Source organism: Nycticebus coucang, chromosome 22 (genome assembly GCF_027406575.1).
Source record: "Nycticebus coucang isolate mNycCou1 chromosome 22, mNycCou1.pri, whole genome shotgun sequence".
NCBI lineage: Eukaryota > Metazoa > Chordata > Mammalia > Primates > Lorisidae > Nycticebus > Nycticebus coucang.
In genome coordinates this window covers 33,089,840-33,113,914 of record NC_069801.1, presented here as the reverse complement: position 1 = coordinate 33,113,914, position 24,075 = coordinate 33,089,840, and the positions used below count along the sequence as shown (strand labels likewise).

The 24,075-nt window shown below is 53.2% G+C and overlaps 2 protein-coding genes across 2 annotated transcripts in view; both read right to left on the bottom strand.

Annotated features, from left to right (window-relative positions):
• The window catches only part of LOC128574778 (bone morphogenetic protein 8B), a 38,730-nt gene extending 14,655 nt beyond the window's left edge, over positions 1-24,075 (bottom strand). Inside the window, exons 1-3 of the mRNA XM_053575643.1 lie at positions 23,398-24,075; positions 6,417-6,606; positions 5,823-5,971 (exon numbers count right to left, since the gene is read on the bottom strand). Of these exons, the coding sequence (XP_053431618.1) occupies positions 5,823-5,971; positions 6,417-6,606; positions 23,398-23,731 (673 nt within the window). The 5' untranslated portion in view covers positions 23,732-24,075. The remainder of the gene's footprint in view (positions 1-5,822; positions 5,972-6,416; positions 6,607-23,397) is intronic.
• On the bottom strand, positions 414-5,814 carry LOC128574777 (succinyl-CoA:3-ketoacid coenzyme A transferase 2, mitochondrial-like). The gene has a single exon (XM_053575642.1). The coding sequence runs from the start codon at positions 2,641-2,643 to the stop codon at positions 1,087-1,089; it is 1,557 nt and encodes a 518-aa protein (XP_053431617.1). The 5' UTR covers positions 2,644-5,814; the 3' UTR covers positions 414-1,086.

Below are 24,075 nucleotides of genomic sequence, written 5' to 3'. Positions count from 1 at the left end.
CTCAGGAAGCCCGTTCTTGACCACCTAGAACTTACTGCACTGGCCCACATCCGCCTGTCAGCTGCGTGAAGCCCTGGAGCTCACTCACAAAGTGCTCACTCCGTGCCGGGCTTGGTCTACGACAGCACACACGTGTGCACACAAACTCCTCCTTTTCACTTTAGGTCCAGGATGAAATTCCTCACAGCCCCTCCAGGGTCCTGAGCGGTGTCACAGTAGCGGCCAGTCAGGGCCCCTCACAGGGAGGAAGGATCTAAGTGTCTGGTCTGGAGGAAGCAGAAACACTACCGCTGAAGTGGGGAAAACCCATCTCGTCCATGACTGAGGTTTCTCAGCCTCTTTTATTCACAAGCTGTAGCCTTTGGCCACACAGATGGGCTGTTTCTTCCCGCAGGACCCTTCCTGGTGGGACATCAGCATGACAGCCCCTCCCCCATCTCTCCTATCACCAGGTCCCATCCCCGACGATGGGCCTGTTTTCCTTCAGGGTCATCTACTTAGGTACCAGGAGCAGACGTGTGGGGAGGAGAGGAGGCTGCAGGGAAACAAAACTGATCAACACAATGAAAGGCCCCAGAAGAAAAGTCAGTGGCACTAAAGGGGAAACATTCATGAAGACAGCATTTCCACCCAGCACAAACTCACCTTAATGTTCGTCTATTTGTCACCACAGTTGGACAAGGTGGGGGGTGTTTTCCCCCTCGTCATTTTTTTGTCTAGATTTTGTGACTAGATTACCAGGGAAGCACTTGGATGAAACCCCGCTGTGGATACCCCCAGCCATGGAGAATTTAGTGTACACGTCGAGACACGGGAGAGGGTACATTCCTCTCCCACTGCCGTGGGGTGCTTTGCTGTGCTCAAGAACACGCCGGACAACCTTGCCTGAATTTTTGCATGTGTTTATTAAAGTCACAGCGCTCTAGAGAGAATCCCATCTGTCTAGCAGGAAAGTCTGGGAGCCCAGAGGTGAGCCTGTCCATGTGCCAGTGAAATGATTTCCTGCCATGACCAACGTCCTCTGAGGAGGCCCTGCCAGGCTGACCCGAGAAGCACAGGCTGGGTGCCCACAGGCTGCCTCCCGTGTCAGGGGTCCACCTGCTGCATGGGCCTGAGGTTGGGGCACACGGCAAAGCTGCACCCGGTGCTCTTTTTAATGTCCTCCACAGTCAGGCCCTCCCAGAGCTCCATCAGCGTCAGCCCCTTCTTCTTGTGCACGTCGAACACGGCCTTCTCGGTGATGATGCGGTCCACGCAGCGCTTCCCCGTCAGCGGCAGCGTGCACGTGTCCATGATTTTGGGGGAGCTGTCCTTGGCGCAGTGCTCCATGGTGACCACCACTCTGGTCTTGACACTGGACACCAGATCCATGGCGCCGCCCATGCCTTTCACCTTCTTGCCGGGAATCATCCAGTTGGCCAGGTCGCCGTACTTGGAAACCTGCATCGCCCCGAGCATCGTTAGGTGGAGGTGCCCCCCTCGGATCATGGCAAAGGAGTCGTCGCTGGCGAAAAATGAGGCCCCTGGGATCACCGAGACTGTCTCCTTGCCTGCGTTGATGAGATCTGCATCCACCTGGTCTTTGGGTGGGAATGGACCCAGGCCCAGGATACCGTTCTCACTGTGCAGATGGACGGTCATGCTGGGGCTGATGAAGTTGCTGGCCAGCAGCGGGATCCCGATGCCCAGGTTGGCGTACATGCCGTCCTTGAACTCCAGGGCTGCCCGTTTGATGATGCGTGTCCTCGGGCCTTCCTCCACTTGGGCTTCTCTTTCTTCCTCCTCCTGGAACCTTAAACGCTCAATTCTTTTCTCAAAATTTTCCCCCTTTATCACGCGATCCACATAAATGCTAGGAACGTGGATGTCCTCTGGGGCAAAAGTCCCCACATCCACGACTTCTTCCACCTCCACGGCTGTGACATCTGCAGCTTTGCACATGGGCACGTTGAAATTCCTGGCGCTCCTCCTGAAGATCACGTTGCCCATGCGGTCGGCCTTCCAGCCTTTGACCAGGGCGAAGTCGGCCCTGATGGCATGCTCCAGCAGGTAGTGCTCGCCTCCGATCTCCCTCACCTCCCGCGGGTGGCTCATGATGGCCAGGTGGCCGTCGGGGTAGTACCTGATGGGGGAGCCCCCCTCCTGCACCAGGGTCCCGTACCCCGTGGGCGTGTAGAAGGCGGGCACCCCGGCGCCCCCCGCGCGGATGCGCTCGGCCAGGGTGCCCTGCGGCGTCAGCTCCAGCTCCAGCTCGCCCGCCAGGTACTGCTGCTCGCACAGCCCGTTCTCGCCCACGTAGGAGCAGACGACGCGGCGGATCTGCTTGGCGGCCATCAAGAGGCCCAGGCCGAAGTCGTCCACCCCCACGTTGCTGCTCACCACCTTCAGGTCCTTCACGCGGGTCTGCAGCAGCGCCGCGATCAGGTTCTCGGGGATGCCGCACAGCCCGAAGCCCCCGACCATGATGGTGGCCCCGTCGGAGATGTCCTTCACCATCTCCACGGGGTCGGTGTAGAATTTGGCGCATGGACGCGAGCTGGTGGCAAAGCGGCGCCAGGCGAGGCCCTGGGACAGCGCGGTCACCGTGCGGCCGGCGGGGACGCAGCGCCCGAGCGCCGCCGCCAGGAGCCGCCGCGTGGCCATCGTCCGTCTGTCCCGGCTTTGAGGCCGGGGACAGGCTGGGGGCGCCCCGCGTGCGTTCCCGGGTCCCCGCCGCTGCGTCACAGAGCAGAGAAGGCACCCGCGCCGTGACGCGCGCCTCTGCTCCCGCCTGGCCACCGCGGGAACAAGAAGGGAGCCGCTCCCGCGCCGCCTAGGGCAGGGGGCCGCAGTCGCGTGGCCACTGCAGGCCGGGGACGTTGCGCCCACCGTCCACCGTGTCGCACGTACACGCTCTGGGCACAGAACCAAGGCCAGGCTCTACGTACAGGGCGCCGCCGCCTCAATCCCTCCTCGCCTGGGGGGCCTCCAACTGAAACTGCAAACCCTGCGGAGCCTCTCCCAGACCTGCCAGGGTCTAAGGAATGGGCACAGCAGGGTGACGCTGATGGTGATGAGCCACCCCCTCTGAATCCTGTGACAACTGGCAGAGTGGATGTCTGCCCCACCGCACACCCCCAGAGCTCAGGCTCACCCTCATGTGACAGTGGGGCTCACCGTCCCTCCCACACAGACATCTGGAAGGGCCTCTGCTCCTGAAGAGGCTGCCCCCCTCGTCCTCCAAACCTCACCCTTGAACTGGTCAGGAATCTCGCAATTTTCGGCCCTCCGTACTAAATCACTACCATCCCACAGAGTGCACGAGTGTCTCCTAACCTGTAAAGGCCCTGCCCTGTCCCCATTTCTGTCCAGTCACCACCCCTTTCCTCTGCTCCCCTTCCCCAGCAAAGGTTCTGGAAAGGGCTGTCCACTGTCTCCACTGCCGGTCTCCCCCACCTGCCCATCAGACTTTGTCCCCACACTGAGCTCTTGGTCATCAACAACCTCCTGTGACTAAATCCCCTGGTCACTTCTGTCCTTGTCTTCAGTGCTCACAGCAGGACACAGATGACTCCCTGCTTCTGCAAACACTTTCCTGTCTTGGTGTCTGGGTCACCTTGCCCTCCAGGTTTCCTGGTCCCTTCTGTTGGAGGCTGCAGAGTTCTGGGCTGCCCCTTTTGTCTCCAGGGACACACTCCCTCCTCAAGCGACCTGGTCCAGTCCCACGGCTATAAATCCACTTACCCAGCACTTCCCACACCTGGGTCTACACCCACCTGTCCCTGGAATGGCACTTCCGTGAGGTCCAGTGTCCTCCAGAGGATCCCAGGGGTCTCAATATTCCAGCCAAAGAAGAGCTCAGGACTTTCTACCTCACACCTGCTCTTCCTGTTTTCTGCCCACTCAGGACAAAAGCGTCTATTAAAAACTACCCACTGTTGGGCGGTGCCTGTGGCTCAGTGAGTAGGGTGCCGGCCCCATATACCGAAGGTGGCAGGTTCAAACCTGGCCCCGGCCAAACTGCAACAACAACAACAAAAATAGCCAGGTGTTGTGGCAGACACCTGTAATCCCAGCGACTTGGGAGGCTGAGGCAAGAGAATCACCTAAGCCCAAGAGCTGGAGGTTGCTGTGAGCTGTGATGCCATGGCTCTCTGCCGAGGGCAACAAAGTGAGACTCTGTCTCAAAGAAACAAAAAAAACTACCCACACTTTGGTCGCGGGTGGTCCAGGACTCTTCCCTTTCCTCACCTGCTCCCCAGCTATTCCTACATCCTCCTTTCTCCATCTCTGCACCAGCAAGCGCCTCACAGCTCCACCTGCACAGCTCCACCAGCAAGCGCCTCGCAGCTCCACCACGGGGCTCCCACAGGTCTCTGGAGTCACCCTTGTCCTTCCTTCTCGTCTGCCCTCCACGCTGAAGTTGCCAATTCTTTATTCTTTGCATATATTCAGTAAAGTTTTAATTTCACAACAGTAGAGATTTTCAGAAAAAAATTTTAAATGGTACAGAGAATACCTGGACCTAGTTTCCCTGAGAAATATTAACATTTTACACTGTTAGGGTACCCTTGCCACACCTAAGGGAACAATCTGCATATCCTATATTAAGAAAATGCCATCATTTATTCTGATTTAATAAAGTTTCCCCAATGTTCTCTCACTGTCCCAGGATCCCGTCCAGGACACCACACTACATTTAGCTGTTATGACTCCTTAGGCTCCACTTTCCTTGTTTTTGATGACCTTGACAGTCTGGAGAAGTACTTGTCAGGTATTCTGTGGAATAGTTTCCTAGTGCTTGGATGAGGGCTATGGTTCTGCGGGACACAGACCTCGGTGGAAGTGCCATGCTCCATACCGTGTGCTGTGGCGAACCTTCCTCGCCGGGCTGAGGCAGTGCCTGCCTGGCCCCTCACTGGGCAGGTTCTGCCACACTCCATCCACAGGGCTGTTTTAGGCAGCAAGTCCCTGAATGTCACCCACAAGGACAGGTGGGATTTATACTCCTCCCCCTTGATGGTGAATATCTCAGAGGGTGCTTCACATAAGCCCGAATCAGATCCGGTCATCCTCCATTGCTATTCATGAAAATCAACCACCCCAAACTCCAAACATCTCTCCCCGGCTTACCCTAACTCAGCCACCCCTGTCGCCTCTCTCAATCCCAGCTCCTTCCAACTCACAAGCTCCTACTGTCTCCACTGCCGGTCTCCCCCCACCTGCCCATCAGACTTTGTCCCCATGCTGAGCTCTTGGTCATTAACAACCTCCTGTGATTTAATCCTCTGGTCACTTCTCTCCTTGTCTTCAGTGCTCACAGCAGGACACAGATGACTCGCCCTCTTGCTGGACCCCAAACACCAACCTGTGCCCACCATCGGCCTTTCCCCACTGCCTGGTATAAAGGAGGTTCTTCCCCAAAACACCTATGGGGGGTGAGAGTGAATCTCATTGTCTCCAGGAGAAAACTGAGGCTTGGAAAGGTGAGCAAGGCCCCCAAGGCAGGGCATTGCCGAGCTGGGATGTGAACTCAGGCCTCCAGGGCTCAGAGCCTGGGGGGGCAGCCCTCTCCCTGCCTCCCCTTCCCAGTAGGGAAGCTGCTCAGGGGAAGAACTGCCCATGGCCTGGGGAAGCAAAGACAGGGACTCCTCTCTTCTGCAGGAGAGCAGGGCACCACTCCTGTGGAGGGCCTCCTCCTGTCCAGGATCTCATTCTGTGCTCGTCATCGACCCTCACAGTGGGCACAGCTGGGAACGGCAGGACGGACACCCAGAGCCATGTGAGGCCAGCCCTCGGCCTCTGCCGGGACAGCCTCTCAGGCCCCAGGGGGGCAGCCTCACCGTCCTCAGTTTCCACATAGAGGTGGAGTCCCAGGTCCTTGTTACGGCTCAGCAGCCAGCGGTCACTGGCTGCTGTGACATCCAGCACCAGCCAGCCCTCGTCCCCAGCTCGAAGCGTCTGAAGATCCAAAAAGAACAAGTCAGACTCCCTGTGGACATGAAAGAACAATTAACCGATGGCCGCACAGCTGCCCCTGAGTTCTAGTGCCACCTGGGGACCGTCACTGGAGCATCTACCCACACTGGCTCTGGGCTGGCTCCTTCCACATCTCTTCTCACTGAATCAACCCACAAAGGTGTTACTGGGCCTGAGTACGGATGGAGAAACTGAGGCAGAGTGACCTGCCCAAGGTCCCACAGCCAAGGTGGCAGTTGAGGACCTGATGCCAGAACTGTATCTCTTGGCTCTTCCCGAAATGCCCAGAAGCCTCAGGCCAAACATCTTTCCCATCTCTGAGGCTCCCTTTTCCTTCCTCTGGGAAATGATCCTCCCCACACACACACCAGCCCCCACTGGGCGGGACAACACACCAGAGCCTTGACCATGAGACCCTGAGGCGGGCGGGGTGGGTGCCTGGGCCGTGGGGAAGGCACCTGTTGGATCTCTCCTGCACCACCTCGAACATGCTGACACGGAGTGTCCTGTTGAGTGGGTGGGTGCTGGGCGCCTTGTAAATCCGGAACTCTGCGGCTGTGACTCTCTCCCCTGCCGGGATCTGGGTCAGGTCAAAACGGAACTCCTTCCAATGGGGCTCCTGGTGGCCCAGGGTGTGGTCTCGCTCCACTGGAAGACAAAGTGGAGCCAGTCACTCGGGATGGCTCAGGCTCCAGAGCCGCAGAGCTGGGTGTGACCTGCCATCACCCGCTGCCCAGAGGACCCTGGGTGTAGACAGGATTCCGCACTGTAGACACAGCTCAGAGATGTCCTATAGTCAGGAGCAACCTGAGCCCCAGGCCTGGGGGTTGAGCAATAGGCCCTGATTCCCAAATCCTGCTCATACCCCTCAACCTTTAGCTGGCCTTGGGACCCTTAGTGAGACAGAGGCTGGGATCCCCCCCACCCTGAGAGCTCCCAGGCTATAGGGGAGAGTGACATCAGATCCAAATCGGGAAAGGAACAGACTCTCCCAGGGAAACCTGGTGAACAGGGATATAACCCAGGGCATCTAAGGGGGACATGGGCCATCCAGAGTTTGCCCACTGCCTGAATGGGACACCGGGAGGAGGACGTGGAGCTGACAGCTGAGGCGGGCTAAGGCAGGAGTGTGAATCTGCCAGTGTCAGGGCACTACAGGACAAAGACCTACCAGGGAAGGACCCAAGGGCAGGGCAGGGCAAGTGACTACCCCAAAATAGCAGAGGGCAAAGGAGCCAGATTCCCTTTTTGGAACAAGGTGAAGGAGGAAGGAGGGAGACATGGAAAGGAACAAGAAAAACCAGGGCAGGAGGGACAATCTCCTAGAGAGGCCAGTCAGGGGCTGGGGAAGTGGGAAGATCCCACTGGCGGTGGGATCTGAGCAGGCCTCAAGGAGAAGTGACACCTGAACTGGCCTTAAAGGATGGGACGGAGCCTTGGTCGGTGGAGAAGGAGGGAAGGAGGGGCCGCTGGACAGAAGGGACCCCACCTGCACAGGTGTGGAGGTACCTGTAGGCCACCAGGTGTGGACCAGGATATGGGCTGTGCCTCAGGCCATTGGGGAGCACAGGGGGTTGGGGCAGCAGGGGCAGTGGTGTGAGTGTCAGGCTGGAGGACTCTGTGGAGGTCAGGCTAGCAGGCAGCCTGAGGCGAGCCCTGGCGGGGGCTGGTATAATAATCTGAAAGAGGCCACAGTTGCAGAATAAATCCCATATCCCCCTGCATGGAAATGCCCAGGACGGTATATTTAGGGCGGTCTCACTTTAGCCTCCTATCACTTTCAAACGCTAAAAATTTGTGTTTCCGGAAAGCGGGAACAGTGCCTTCCCCAAACCCAACACTGAGATTTTGATTATATGTTTGTGAGTCCTTTTTAAAAACTCTTTCTGGCTACTGGGCTAAGTGATCACAAGCCAGGTTTTGAAAATAAAAAGCACCGGGCTGTGTGGCCCGTGGTGGGGACACTTCCTGACCTCATGGTGGGGACCTGGGCCCTGTGATGCCCAGCAAGCAGCTGTGGTGGGCAGGGGCCAGGGCCAGACATGGCTGGGCAGGAGGAGACAGGACACGGGCTGGAGTGGGTCGTCCGAGTGTGTCTGGTGTGCAGCACACGCCCACCTGAGAGCCAGGCTGCTGTGCTCCAGGCCTGGCAGGATGTGGTCCGGGTGCCTCCCCGGAGGCGGAGGTTGTTGAGGACAGGTTTCTGTCCATTTGCTTAGTGATCCTTGTGCCCTGGTTATCTACACATGTGCCCTCCTCCCTATAACTACACTTTCTCTGTTTTTTTTTTTTATTCAAACACAAAGTGATGGATACAGGCTGGGTGCCTGTAGCTCAGTGGCTAGGGCGCCGGCCACATACACCAGAGCTGGGGGGTTTGAATCCAGCCCGGGCCTGCCAAACAACAATAACAACTATAACCAAAAAATAGCCAGGCATTATGGTAGGCACCTGTAGTCCCAACTACTTGGGAGGCTGAAGCAAGAGAATCGATTAAGCCCAAAATTTTGAGGTTGCTGTGAGCTGTGACCCACGGCACTCTACCCAGGGTGAGACTCTGTCTCAAAAGTGATGAATACAGATACACTCTCACACACACAACTTTGGTGACAATTTCAGTGGATTCAGGAACTCTGCAGACCGCCTCTGTTACTTGACTATGTAAGAATCCCCGATTTGCAGGATGAAATAAGTCCTCGCTGTTGCTGTCACAGGGTGTGAGTCAGTGCAGGAGCCACTCAGTTTTGGTTTTGCCCTTGGCCGGATCTCTTTCACAGCATCAGTGTATGTACCTCCACCCTGGGCACAGCAGAGGCTGATGGGTGGTCCTGGGAGCTCACGGGATTCCCAGTCTACAGCCCACACACTGATATGCTGCTGAATCTCTGGACTGAAGGAATAAGCCACAGACCCACCAGCTCTGTGTGGACACCAAGCTCTGAGGCCTTCCTCCCTCACTGACCCATGGGGCCAGCACAGGCTGGCCCGAGAGAGTCTTGTGCAACTGAGCTGATGCCATTTCCCAACTTCCCCACTGTGGGGTTTGGGAAACCCACAGGGATTCCAGCACAGGAAACTGCCTACCCTGGCTGTTCCAGGCAAGCATAGAAGTTGGGAAAATTTTAGGAAAATATTGATTTTCATCAGAAATTGATTTAAAAAAAAACTTCCTGGGGTGTAGCATTAACATAGACATTACCGTAACTGGCTAAGAGGAGCCCCCCTTTCTTTGGGGTAGCCATGTGGATTTATAGCTGTACAGGGCTTGTACCTTGTGATTAGAAAAAAGACATCAGAAAGCGGATGTTGAGAAAAAGCATTTGCTGGAACCTGGATTTTCCCCTGTAGTGGTTCTGTGACAAGCTGCCCCTGCTTTAGCCACCATGACCATTCTGAGAAGTGCAGATTTTCTGGCCTGTAGCTGGGACTCCTGGTCCCACCCTGAACCTGCCAGTGACCAGATACTTCCTTGATGTGGCTGCAGTCTCCTTTGTGAAAGGGAAGGACTATGGGATGGGAGTGGTGGCCATTCCTTAGGAGGTAGAAAGGGCACTAACTTCTAATTTCCTAACTTAAAAAGTGCCAGAGTGATGCCATCCAGCCAGTGCCATCAGGAGGCCATGTCTGAAACTCAACAGGCATTGGAGTGGAGGGAAGAAAGAGGGAGATGTTCAGTTTTTTTTTCCCTAAATAAAAGCGTGGCATGAGAGAAAATGAGAGAACATGAAAATGTATCAGTTCATAGCCGGGTGTTGTGGCAGTAACCTGTAGTCCCAGCTACTTGGAAGGTTGAGGCAAGAGAATCGCTTAAGCCCAAGAGTTTGAGGTTGCTGTGAGCTGTGACGCCACGGCACTCTACTAAGGGTGACATAGAAAGACTCTGTTTCAAAAAAAAAGAAGAAGAAAATATATCAGTTTGACTAACACTTGCCTGATCTTAGTCAGTACACTTAACCTTCGGGGCGTAGTATCTACATCAGTTCCTTTCAAAAGAATTTCAAGGAAATCAGACTCTTTTTAACACAGCCTGCTCTCTAGAGAATGAATCCATTCCCCAGGAGAGGAAAGTAATTTATTTATATCATTATAGATTTGTGGATGGATGTTTTATTCTAGGCTAGGCACCATGGCTCATGCCTATTATCCTAGCACTCTGGGAGGCCAAGGCAGGAGGATTGCTTTAGCTCAACTCCTGAGCTCAGGAGTTTGAGAGCAGTCTGAGCAAGAGAAAGACTCCGTCTCTAGTAAAACTAGAAAAATTAGCCTGATGTTGTATCAGGGACCTGTAGTCTCAGCTACTTAGGAGATTGAGGTAGGAGGATGGCTTGAACCCAAGAGTTAGAGGGTGCTGTGAATGAGCTAGCCTGAGGCCATGGTACTCTAGCCTGGGCAACAGAGTGAGACTCTCTCTCCAAAAAAAATTTTTTTTTATTCTGTGTGTTATTCACCTTTAGCCATTAGAAGCTTCTTCAGGTTGGCTCCTGTATCTTTTTGTTACAAATTTCCCTCTCTCCTTTGGTACTTCCTTTTTTTTTTTTTGTAGAGACAGAGTCTCACTTTATGGCCCTCAGTAGAGTGCCGTGGCCTTACACAGCTCACAGCAACCTCCAACTCCTGGGCTTAAGCGATTCTCTTGCCTCAGCCTCCCAAGTAGCTGGGACTACAGGCGCCCGCCACAACGCCCGGCTATTTTTAGGTTGCAGTTTGGCCGGGGTTGGGCTTGAACCCGCCACCCTCAGCATATGGGGTCAGCACCTTACGGACTGAGCCACAGGTGCCGCCCATCCTTTGGTACTTCCTAATTGTCTGACAGCACAAGATGCCCTAGGCTCATCTTGTGATTTCCCATTCCCCATTCCTGAAACCAGCCATTTTTCCAAGGGAAATCTAGTTCTTATTGGAGAGATATTTAGAAACTAAGATTTGGGCACTGGGTGTCTTCCTGGTACTGGAGTGTCATTGCTTTTAGGCCCTCCTGGTGGAGGAGCTAGGAAATACATGTGCATACACTAACCCATGCATAACAGACATGTATATTTATGTGTCTATCTATCTTGATGTAGCTGATATAGCTACTGAAGAGATCAGAGTTCATACTGATACCTCCAACTGCAGCCCAATGTGGAGCTACTTTAGATGTGGAAGACCTTGGACAAACCTCTTGAGTAAGATACTATTAAGATCAGACCTGGGCCTGGCACAGTGGCTCGCACCTGTAATCCTAGCACTCTGGGAGGCCCAGCTGCGTGGATTGCCTGAGCTCATGAATTCAAAAGCAGCCTGAGCAAGAGAAAGGACCCCATTTCTAAAAATTGCCTGGTTCAATGTAGTCCCAGCTACTTGGGAGGCTGAGACAAGAGGATCACTTAAGCCTAAGAGTTTGAGGTTGCTGTGAGCTGTGATGCCATAGCACTCTACCAAGGGTGACAAAGTGAGACTGTCTCAACAACAACAACAAAACAATTAGGCCTGAACATATTCAGACCTCACTGACAAGAATGCAAAAGGGTAACATCCAGCAGGGAATCCAGCAGTACTCTAGCAAAATTATACGGGCTTTGACTCAGAAATCCCATTTCTAAGAAAATGTCCCAAAGACACACCCACAAAAATTTGAAAAGATGCATATGCAAGGCTGTTATTTTACAGCAAAATTGTATAATTTGATATCGCAAAAGAACTAGAAAAGACTCACTGTCCACCAATAGGAGATGAGTTGAATGAACTATGATACATCTGCACAGTGTGGTGCTATGTGGCTATAAAAAAAAATAAAAAATAAATAAAAAGGAGGGGCTGGGTGCGCATAGCTCAGTGGTTAGGGTGCTGGCCACATGGTCCGGGGGCTGGTGGGTTTGAAGCAACCCGGGCCTGCCAAACAAACAAACAAACAAAAAATAGCTGGGCGTTGTAGCAGGTGTCTGTAGTCCCAGCTACTAGGGAGGCTGAGGCAAGAGAATCGCTTGAGCCCAAGAGTTTGAGGTTGCTGTAAGCTATGACGCCATGGCACTCTATCGAGGGTGACAAAATGAGACTCTGTCTCAATAAAAAAAATAAAATAAAAATAGAAGGGATTATCTATACTCTAGAATGATCTCTAGGACATATTTTATTTATTTATTTATTTATTTTTGAGACAGAGTCTCACTCTGTTGCCCTGGGTAGTGTTCCAAACTTCATAGCTCATAGCACCTTTAAACTCCTGCATTCCAGCAATCCTTTTGCCTCAGCCTCCCAAGTAGATAGGACCACAGGCACCTGCCACAAGCCCGGCTAGTTTTTCTATTTTCAGTAGGGATTAGGTCTTACTCTTGTTCAGGCTGGTCTCAAACTGCTGAGCTCAAGGGTTCCATTCACCTTAGCCTCTCAGAGTGCTAGGATTCCAGGTGTGAACCATTGCACCTGGTCTTGGTATTATTTTAAAAAGAAGCAAAGTACAGCCGGATGCAGTGGCTCACGCCTGTAATCCTAGCACTCTGGGAGGCCGAGGCGGGTGGATTGCCTAAGCTCACAGGTTTGAGACCAGCCTGAGCCAGAGCGAGACCTTGTCTTTAAAAAAAATAGCCAGGTGTTGGGCAGCGCCTGTGGCTCAAAGGAGTAGGAGTAGCCCCACATACTAGAGGTTCAAATCCGGGCCCGGCCAAAAAACTGCAAAAATAAAAATAAAAATAAAAATAAAAATATCCGGGTGTTGTGTCGGGCACCTGTAGTCCTAGCTACTTGGGAGGCTGAGGTAAGAAAATCGCTTAAGCCCAAGAGTTTGAGCTTTGCACTCTACTGAGGGTGACAAAGGGAGACTCTCAAAACAAAAACAAAAACAAAAACAAAAAGAAGCAGCAGCAAAGTGCACAGTACAGATAATGTACCTTTTGTTATGGTTTGAATGTGGTTTATTCCCACCAAAGGTCATGTGAAATTTGTTGGGAAGAGGGGCTTAGTAGAAGGTGTCTGAGTCATGGAGGTGGACGCCTCATGCATAGTTTAATGTTCTGGGGCGGTGGATGGGGGTTGATGAGTGAGCTCTCCCAGGAAGGAATTAGTTCCCTAGAGAGCAGGGGTGTGTTAAAAAGATGGTGGCTTCCTTGGTTTTTCTTTCTTGCCTTCTGTCTTGCTATGCGATACCTGCACACACCTGCTTCCCTTCCACTTTCTGTCATGAATTAAAGCAGCCTTTGGCCTTCACCAGCTTTCCAATCTTGAACCTTTCAGTCACCAAACTTGAGAGCCAATAAACTGCTATTCTTTTATTTATTTATTTGTCTATTTTTGGGACAGCCTCACTATGTCGTCCTCGGTAGAGTGCTATGGCATCACAGTTCACAGCAACCTCAAACTCTAAGGCTCAAGTGATTCTCTTGCCTCAGCCTCCCAAGTAACTGAGAGTACAGGTGCCCACCACAATGCCCAGCTGTTTTTAGAGACAGGGTCTCTCTCTGGCTCAGGCTGATCTCAAACCTGTGAGCTCAGGTAATCCACCCACCTCGGCCTCCCAGAGTGCTAGGATTACAGGCATGAGAACCTTGTGCCTAGCCTTAAACTGCTATTCTTTATAAATTACCTAGACTTGGCCAGGGACAGTGGCTCAAGCCTGTAATCCTAGCACTCTGGAAGGCCAAGGTGGATGAATCATTTGAGCTCAGAAGTTCAAGACCAGCCTGAGTAAAAGTGAGACCGTGGGCCAGGTACAGTGGGTCTAAAATAAAACTCTGTCTCTATATAAAAAAGAAAAAGTGAGACCCTGTCTCCACTAAAAATACAAAAACTAGCCGGGCATTGTGGCAGGCACCTGTATTCCCAGCTACTCATGAGGCTGAGGCAAAGGGATTGTTTTAGTCCAAGATTTTGAGGTTGCTGTGAGCTGTGACACCACAGCACTCTACCCAGGGCATGGAGTGAGACTCTGTCTCAAAAAAAAAAAAAAAATTAGAGTTAAGTATTGTTATAGGAACATGAAACAAAGACAACCTTCTTAGGGGTAAACACATCATCACCATTATTATCATATCATACGCTGATCACCTGTGGCCAGGTTTCTTAACATTGGTACTGTTGACATTTTTGGTCAGATAATCGTTTGTCATGGGGGACTATCCTATGTATTTTAGGATAGTTTGCACCACTTCCCCTCCTTGATTGCAATGACCCAAAATGTCTCTAGATATTACCAAATGTCCCCTGAGAGGCAAAATTGTCTCTTGTTGAGCACCACTGCATTTTGAGAATGGTAAGAACCCATTGCATTATTGTAAAACCTGGTAAGTAAGGGGAAAAAACAGCTGTGTCTGCAGAAGAAGGAGCCAGTCATGCAAAGAGCTGGAAGACAGCCTTCTAGGCCAGCGGTTCTCAACCTGTGCGCGAGACCCCTTTGGGGGTCGAACGACCCTTTCACAGGGGTCGCCTAAGACCATCGGAAAACACTTCCTGCATATCAGATATTTACATTAAGATTCATAACAGTAGCAAAATTACAGTTATAAAGTAGCAACAAAAATAATTTTATAGTTAGGCGTCACCACAACATGAGGAAGTGTATTAAAGGGTCGCAGCATTAGGAAGGTTGAGAACCACTGTGCTAGGCGGAGGGAACAGCAGGTGCAAAGGCCCTGTATGTTCTAGAAGCATCAGGGAGGCGGGTGTGGCTGGAATATTGTGGTCAGGCGTTGAGGTGAACAGAAGTGGTTGCAGTGACAGCAAAGCCAGTTCATCTGTAAGAAATCCTGTTTTCCAGCATCTTAGAACTCAGCACAGTGATCAAAGAAGCCCTGTGTTGTAGGAAGAACTTTAAAATTCGATTGCTGCTGATGCTGTGACTGCCGCTCTCCTTGGGAGGTGAGTGGGAAGCCACCTGGGCCACAGCGCACCTGCAGAGTTTTCTGAAGCCAGCAGGGCCTCTGCACAGCCAGCTCTGTGGAGATACATAGGTTACGCTCAGCATGCAGAGCAGACAATGCCGCCTTCTATCTATCAGGTTCCACCTGGGAGGTAGTCAGAGATCACTTTCTGAACCTCCTAACTGTTGCCCCAGGAAAATAAACAATCATGAATCACCAATGGGTGGTAGTGGCACCCTCAGCCTCCTCCTCCGGCCTCGGCTGAAACAACTTCGGATCCCACCTTTCCGGGAAAGGCCTGCTGTGGGCAGGATGTGGCCTCTACCTGCCACGGCCACTGACCATGTCCGGGACACTGCCCCTCCCACTGGCAGGCTAGGCCTCCAGATGCCAAACCCTGCAACCATCAGCCCAACACTAACAAAGGCTCTGGCTATTTTTGAGCCCCGGACAAAATTTAGACTCATCCAGACAACCTAAATCTGTCTTGTTTCTTTCTGACCCATAAGGAAGACTTCAAAAAACACCCTCTCCCTCCAGCTCTGGGTGGCTGTTAGGAAAATAGACTCCCCTGACCCGTCTGACCCGCTCGCCTCCCTCAGACCCTTCCCGTTGGAGGGGCCTAAGCTCAGCTCTGTGTTCCAGGCCCTCCCTGAGCTGGCCCTGCCTCTGTCCCTTGCAGCCTCTTACACCTCAGGCTGCAAACTCTCCCCTCCCCCGGTCTATCCTTGAAGCCACTATCTCTGGGGTCCACCTTCCCGTCATGACAAAAGGCTGCTTCCCTCTCGGTCTGACTGAGGAGCCTCCTTTCCTCTGACCCCACACAGAGCTCCCTCTCCCCTGTGCCAGGGCTCCTGTTCTGGCTTAGCTGCCCATCTGGACAGAAAGCCCTTTGAAGGCAGGGGCAGAGCCATGTGAGGTGGCACGAGAGCTCTCAGTGGTCCGCTCGTCGAGACCTCTGTTCTCCAGGGGCCCAGAGAGGGATGTCCCAGCCTGCTCTTCCCACACAGAGGCTCAGTGTCCGGCACCCATAGCCCCCTGGCCCGGGGCATTGCTGCTGGTCTGGGAGTGGCTTCCATGTCACGGGGTTTCCATCAGAAGCCACTGACATTTCACATTTGGGGCTCCCCTGAACCCCATGCGGGTGGACAGGCTGGGCTTGCCTGGGGAGTCCTGCTCATAGCAAAGGCCAAGGGCACCCCACGTTAGACCTAAAGCAAGACTGGGTCTCCATGGCCCCCTGGACAATGGAAGAGCCACAGATGGATAACCTTCTGCATCCTGAAGGGGTTTCTCCCGCCCAGAAATCTCAGCGCTGCCCAGCGGAGGCCCGAAGCTTCACTTCTGAGGCATTTCAGTCAGGTCTCATCGCTGGCTCTTCTCAAGAGCTGTTTCCATAAATGCACTCGTAATTACCAGTCCAGGCCTCAGACAGCTCTGGACCCCAAATTAAAAGGGAACACCCACACACGCCACCACATCAAGCCCACCAAGGCCAAAAATAGATCCCAGGAGATGTGAGCAAGAAAGATGCAATTCCTCCAGTAGAAAGTCGGGAAATAACTGAACTCTGGGAATTTTCCAGAGAGACGTGGGCATGGTGACACATCCCTCTCGCCTGTGGGGAAGGGGTTTCCATGAGGAGGAGCGCAGTGAGCGGTCAGGGAGTGGGCACATTCTTTGGTCAGAGCTGGAAAGGCCTCCAGGCAACCGGGCAGAGATAGGGAAACTGAGGCCCAGAAGGGGCAGAGGCTTTTCAGGGGTCACAGGCCAGATTAGGGGCCCATGACGTGGACATTGAGACTTGAGACTGTGTGAAATGAGTGCCACTTTATCAGAGGGAGGCCATATAAGGATGGGGGGGGTCACCTGTCCACAAGGTTCTTCGGTCAGCAAGTGCCTGAGAACGCTTGCTGAAGCCACCCTCCTCCAGGCAGGGCCCTGCGGGGACTCAGTGTTCCTGGGGAAGGCCCAGGGAGCTGTAGCACCCACTGGTGGCTTCCACAGAGACAGGAGGGCTGGTCTACAGATAAACCCACCTCCTGCCTGGTTCTCGGGTCCCCTCCCCACTGCTGAGCACCTCTTTCAACTTTGGTGGTCTGCCCGGAGCTCCCACCGTGCAGAGGCTGGGTACACAGTAGGATGTGGGTGCTGTGAAGAGTCAGGTCGGTCCCTGCTTTCAGGTTGCTCAGGGTTTCCTGAAGAGCAGGAGGAAGACAGCTGGATGTGTTCCTGAGTGTCACAGGCCAAAAGTGACTAGACCCCTAAGAGAAATACAATGAAGGATGGGGCTTCTCTTGCAGAAAAAGCCTGTCTCTAGGGGATAAAGTGAGGGTGGGAGCAGTCAGAAATCCTGGCCCACATCATAAAAGAGGGTTGGAGTTTAGACAAGAAAAAAAGAGGCGACTGTATATGAAGACGGTGCAAAATGAGGAGAGGGACAGAAGTGAATGGAAGAGACCAGCTCCTGTTTGCTAAGTTCCCACTGAGTGTCAGGCACCCACCCAGCCACATTGCACAGTTTGCTCCATTCTACACCCCCGGGAGGCCAACTTCACTACCCTTGTAGTAAAGGTGTGGAAACTGAGCTCAGAGACTTCCAGAAAGCTTCCAATGTCTCATAGCTGGCAAGTGGCACGCCCAGGATTAAAAGTCAGGTTTAATATATCCACCAAAGGATGTGTATATGAACATTTTGAACAACTCTATTAATAATAGCCCCAAACCAGAAACAATCCAAATTTCCACTAATAATAATGGACCGGTTGTGGTATATTCATGCAACGGATTACAAATTAATCGTTAAAAAAAACCAAAACTACAGGTCAGGTTATAGGGGATTGAGCCTGTAATCTCAACACTCTGGAAGGCTAAGGCAGGAGAATTGCTTCAGGCCGGGAGTTCGAGACCAGCCTGGGTAACATAGAGAGGCCCTGTCTCTAAAAAAATATAGAAAAAAAATTAGCTGGGCATGGTGGTGCAACTATAGTCCTACTTTCTCAGAAGGCTGAGGTAGGAGGATGACTGGAGCCCAGCAGTTCAAGGTTACAGGGAGCTATGATGACAGCACTGCACTCTAGCCCTGACGGCAGAGCGAAAGCCTGTCTCTAAAACAGAACTACAGTATTACAGTAACATGGGTGAATCTCAAATTATACTGAAAAACCAGGTCCAAGATTATGCACTACATGATTCCATATATATGAAGTTCAAAGAATAGCTCAAATGAACCTACTGTTATTGAAATCAGAAAGTGGTTGCTGGGGCTTGGCGTCCATAGCTCAGTGGTTAGAGCGCTGGCCACATGCACCTGAGCTAGTGGCTTCAAACCCAGCCCCAGCCTGCTACACAACAATGACAACTACAATAAAAAAAATAGCCAGGTGTTGGGCAGCACCTGTGGCTCAAAGGAGTAGGGTGCTGGCCCCATATGCCAGAGGTTCAAGCCCAGCCCCAGCCAAAAACTAAAAAAAAAAAAAATAGCCAGGTGTTGTGGTAGGTGCCTGTAGTCCCAGCTAATTGGGAGGCTGAGGCAAGAGAATCACATAAGCCCAAGAGTTTGAGGTTGCTGTGAGCTATGACACTACAGCACTCTACCGAGGGTAACATAGTGAGACTCTGTCTCAAAAAGAAAAAAAAAATGGTTGTTGGAGGGATTGTCTAGTAGGAATAAGATTCTCAGGGGCACCGAAATTATGTTACTGTAGAATTTGAATTTTAGGCTGGGCACGGTGCCTCATACCTATAATCCTAGTTCTCTGGGAGACAGAGGTGGGAGAACTGCTTGAGAGTTTATCTCTACAAAAAATAGAAAAATTAGTCGGACCTGGTGGCAGGCACCTATAGTCCTAGTTACTAGGGAATTTGAGGCAGGAGGACTGCTTGAGCCCAGGAGTTTGAGGTTGGTGTGGTTTAGGCTGAGGCCATGGCGGTCTAGCCCGGACAAGAGAGTGAGACTCTGTCTCACACACACACACATACACACAAAAGAATTTTGTATTATGAGCACGCATTGATTCATAAATCCCAAAACAATAAAGACACTTTATTGTATTTAATTCATAAATCCCAAAACAGTAAAGACACTTTAATTGTATAAAAATACGATTTTCAGTTTATAAAACAAATTCATATTTAGTTCAATTCAGCAGCCTTTACTGCATCTATTGATGGGCCAGGCCGTGTCCTGGATAGAGTGGCAGGTGCTGTGTAAGCCATGGAGGCAGGGAGACCACCTGCTGTGTGTCTTGGGAAGATAACCTAACTTTTCTTCTTTTGAGACGGAGTCTCAAGCTGTCATTCTGGGTAGAGTGCTGTGGCGTCATAGCTCACGGCAACCTCCAACTCTTGGGCTCAAGAGAGCCTCTTGCCTCAGTTTTTCTATTTTTAGTAGAGACAGGGTCTCACTTTTTCCTCGGTATGGTCTCAAACTCATGAGCTCAAGCTATCCACCCACCTCGACCTCTCAGAGTGCTAGGATTACAGGTGTGAGCCACCTCGAGGAGCCTCACCTTCCTCCTTTTAAAACAAAGATGTGACAGTGATTGTGAGATGAAAATGAAGACACGGAGGCTCTGGGCATGTGGTCACCACTGGGTATCATCTCACAGGGCCCAAAACAGCCCCATAAACTGAATATGTCCATTTTCCAGAGGAGGAAACTGAGGCTGGGAGAGATGGACTGTCAGGTCACACAAGGAGCAGGTGTTGGAGTCGGGATGCCAGTTCTGTGTGTGAGTCTCAGGTGAGAAATTCTCAACCCAGTCCCGCCTGCCCTGCCATTGTTCAGCCTCCCTGTGCAGAGAGGGGGTCACTGTCTAGCACACCTGACGATTACCTTCATGGCTCCTATATTTACTATTTGTGTCTCCCACTGGAAGGTCCGCTCCATGAGGGCAAGGGCTGTGTTTTGGTCACTCTTAGATCCCAGCACCTAGAATGTAGGTGCTATACAACTATTAATATGTATTGATTGAATGAATGAACAAATGGGAAAATGAAAGAGTTCCCTAGTAAAGAACCAAAGGAAGTGACCCTGGGGCCCACAGAGATAAAGCATCACCATTCAAGGCCATAGGCCTGACAAGGGCAGGGTGGAACGCAGGCCAAGTCCCCAGTTCCCACACAGTCCTGATTCTCCCAAACCCAGCAGCTCAGTTCAACAGCATGTCTGTCCTCAGCCACCAGAGACTACAGGAATAGATTAATCTGGTTTGGGAAAGGGTCAGGACAAAAGTAACCCGGGCTAGACTTCTGCCTGTTAGTGCTGTTTGTGCCTCAGTTTCTCAGTCTGGAACACAGGCATCTGCCTCTCCGGTGATAACCTGGTGGAGCAGATCAGGATGAGCGTGCAGAGTTGGTCCTTCCTGCCGTCCTTCCTCCCTCAGGAGGGGCCAGGCTGGCCTGAGGCGCAAGGCCAGGGGAAGGGGATGCTGTGAGAAGAAGCCTCTGACACAGAGCCAGCGTCAGATTGGGGCATTTCATTGTTCTGACACTATCACTGTAGACTGGATGAGAGAGCAGAGGCCCAGAGAGAGAAGGGACACAGCTCAGGACATGCAGGAATGTATGGCCGGCCCAAGCAGTACCAGAACCTGGGTCCTGCCTCCCAGCTCAGGGCTCTCCTCTCCCTGAGCACAGGGAGACAGGGACAGGATCCATCTGCTCCACGCGGAAACAGCCCCCATTACTGTTGGGACAAAGAGGAGCCGAGGGTCTCCAGGTTGATATGGACCCGCAGGCCTTGGCTGCAGCCAGACCAGCCATAATCCACGTCACGGGCTTCATGTCCACCTGCTCCACACAGACGCCTGAGCCATGGGTAGGAGGCCGCTGGGTTCCACAGGCTGCCATGGATTGTCAGGGCCCTGGGGCACCAGGCCTGGCTTCTTGGGAGCCTGATGAGGCTGCTAAGAGAGGTGGAGCTGGAGGCAGCAGTGTGGGAGCCGGGGTGTGGGCGTTGATACCACAGTGGCCCTGCTATTATGCCTGGAGCCTGGGCCTCCAAATACAGAGAGAATCCTGGGATGTGTCTGTTCCCCCAACAGATAACCTCCATAATCGCCAGTTTACTCAAACTGAGAGAGTTCTGGTGGTGCAATCAGCACATCAGAATAAACCGCCCACAGCCCGGGCTTCCCTCAACAAAAATCTGCTTGTTAATCTCACAGTGCCCGAGGCCCCCAGGGCTTACTGAAACACATGAAACTGGTGTGGGAAAAAACAGATTCAGAATCCATGGCTGTGGATGTCACCCGGGACATGCTGTGTGGCCCTGAGCTGGCCACTTGACCTCTCTGAGCCCATCAAATGGGGCTGGGGAAACAGTGTCACAGGAATTGAATGAGGAATTACAAGGTATAAGGCTGTGAAAGTTCACATGCTTATTTTTATTCTAAAAATAGCTACAGAGGTGGTGCCCATATACACAGAAGCTGGCAGATTCCAATCCAGCCTAGGCCAGCTAAAATAACAATGACAACTGCAAAAAAAAAAAAAAAAAAAAAGCTGGGTGTTGTGGCAGGTGCCTGTAGTCCCAGCTACTTGAGAGGTTGAGGCAAGAGAATCGCTTAAGTCCAAGAGTTGGAGAGTTGGAGGTGGCTGTGAGCTGTGACATCACAGCAGTCTACCGAAGGCAACATGGTGAGACTCTTGTCTCAAAAAAAAAAATAAAATAAATAAAATAAAAATGGTACAGGCACTTTTGGATTTGCCTTTAGAGTCTGTTTCTAGGTTCCACGTGTGTATAAGCCATGTGGGGATGTTTGTGTCACCTCCACATCAAGGCTGGGCCATAGCTGGGATAGACAGTGGCCCTCAGTGGCCAGGCCCAGGTGCACCCTCTGAGTGGCAGGGCACTGACTTTCTGCTCCTCCCCCTCTATCAGTCAATCACACGCCACCCTGAAGACAGATCACTTGGAGCCCCACTTTACAAGGAGGGGCCCAGGCTCAAAGAGGGTTTGGAACTTCTCTAAAGTCACACAGCCGGAGTAGGCCTTGCTGGATTTACAGCGGCCACTCACTCCAGGCTGTGCATTGACCCACCCCAGGGGATACGGAGGGAAGCAGGAGGAAGCAGGACCAAATGGGACTTGGGCTGAGTGGTGATTCATTCCCCTGGGGATATTTTGGGTAATTCCATTCTCAACTCTTACTAGTCCTGAGCCCAGGGTTAGCCTGATCTGAGGATGGAGACCCCGTACCAGCCCCATGTACGATCTCTTCTGTCACAAGTCTCCACCCTGCCCTCTAACCAGGAAGATGATACCCAGATCCTATTGGCTGAAATCCTGAATCTGGCACTGGGCTCTCGGCACTGAGTAATGGCTGCCTCCCATTGCTCATTCCCACCTTGGTCCACCACCAGCTCTGAGGTCGGGGAGCAGGGGCTTGGCTGCCCCATTCCTAACTATAGGAAGCAAATGGCTGAGGGTCCCACAAGACCTGCAGCTTCTCAGAAAGCTCTCTCTACCTGGTAGCCTAACCTGACAACATAAATGTCACCTCCTTGAGCATTGGATGTACAGTAGGAGACCTGAGCCTGTCCTGGGTCAACCACATAGAGCCCATGCCATCCTGGGTGTGACATCGCCTTTCCAAGCCTCACCATTCTCACCTGGGAGATGGGAGGAGGACCACAGCTGTGAACAGGGTTGCTGGAGGATCAAGAGGGATGAAAGGCAGCGGGGCCAAGGGTCCTCTCAGCACCATGGCTCCCTGACCTCCTCAGGCTGATTTGTGGTCTTTGAGTCCTCAGGCCCAACCTGTTGTCTGCTCAGTCCAGATCTCTGCCTGTCACTAGCCAAAAACAGGAGGCAAAGCAGATGGGGGACCTGACCAACAGCAAATACTCATGACTGAAGACTAATATCTTTGAGACCCTTAAGAGTGAATGCTCCATGGTTTGAAGAACACTGCAGAGAGGAAAAACTGGGCTTGACTTGGGAGAAGAAAGGTCAGACTGCCCATTGGACACTCACTCCATGCCAGGCTTCACTCCAGCTGCTGGGACTGGGGGCGACAGGACCACACAGCCCCTGCCCCACAGAGCTCAGAGGCTCCTCCTTCCCAGCAGCTCCCCTGGCCTCCACCCCGCCCAGGCTGGGCGACTCTGCACAGGGAAGAGCCTGCTATGGACTCAGGGCCTGTGGGTCAGCTCTGGTCACTTTGATGATGTGACCACAGGTTTCCACACTGAACTTTGTCCCTCTCCTCAGTACCGCCCTTATCACAGTGACAGCATCCCAGCCTCTGTTTATTCATCTGTCTCCCTGGGCCAGGCTGTCTTCCTGGTGCAGCCCAGGTGGGCACTGACATCAGCTGGTACTTACTCCCCTGCGCGTTAGGGGTGGGGCGAATGCCGTCCCCTGGGAGTCCACACTCCCCGCTGCGCCTGCTCAGGAAGCCTCATGCCCCTCAGACCTCCCCTGACCACAGCAGTCCCCAGGCCCCTGTGGGTTGGGTCCATCGGCCTGTGACTCCCCACGGCTGCAGCTCATGTTCACTCCCCGAGGGGCCACCGTGAGGGTCAGAGCCCCTACCCTCAGCCCGCAGTACACACGATCACCGCTGGGTCCCCGACGCCATCCCCAGCGGCCGGCACTCACCCATGTTGACGAAGCTCATGACCAGGTCCGCGCGGCCCAGGCGCCGCTCCGGGGACCCGCCGTCCTCGTCGTCGTCGCCGGCCATGGCGTGGTAGAGGTCCAGCATGAAGAGCGGCGCCGAGGCGCGCAGGCGGGCGGCGGCGGGCGGCGCGCGGGGTCGGGGCCGCCCGGGCAGCCCGAACACCGCCAGGATCTCGCGCTGCATGTCGCGGCGCTCGCGAGCGCCCAGACGACGCGGGGGACAGCCGGGCGGGGGGCGTGGGCCGGGGCCACCACTGCCCAGCGCGTACAGCGCCAGGCCCAGTATCCAGAGCGCGCCGGGGCGCACGGCCATATCGGGCCGGGTCGGGGCGATCAGCGGGCGCGCATCCGCTCTGCGGCCGGGCCCGAGGCCCCGGGATGCCCCGACGGCAAGCGGATGGCTGGGCTCGAAGGCCAGCGGGACCCGGCGGGCGTCACCGGCGGGCTCAGAACAGTTCCAGCGCAGCACCTGTCTGGGCTGGGGGCCGTGCGGACGCAGATGCCGCGGCTTCTGGGCAGGGCTACTCCGAAATCTAGGAGTCTGTCACCTCCGTGCTCGCCACTGAGTTTGGGGCCGAGGTCTGCGCAGTGGACAGGGACTATGGGCGAGCTGCAACAGCGATCCCAGAGGCTCAAACCCGCCAGTCTCTACGCAGG

Coding starts and splice junctions, on each gene's coding strand:
- LOC128574777 (XM_053575642.1), bottom strand. CDS start 2,643: ATGGCCACGCGGCGGCTCCTGGCGGCGGCGCTCGGGCGCTGCGTCCCC.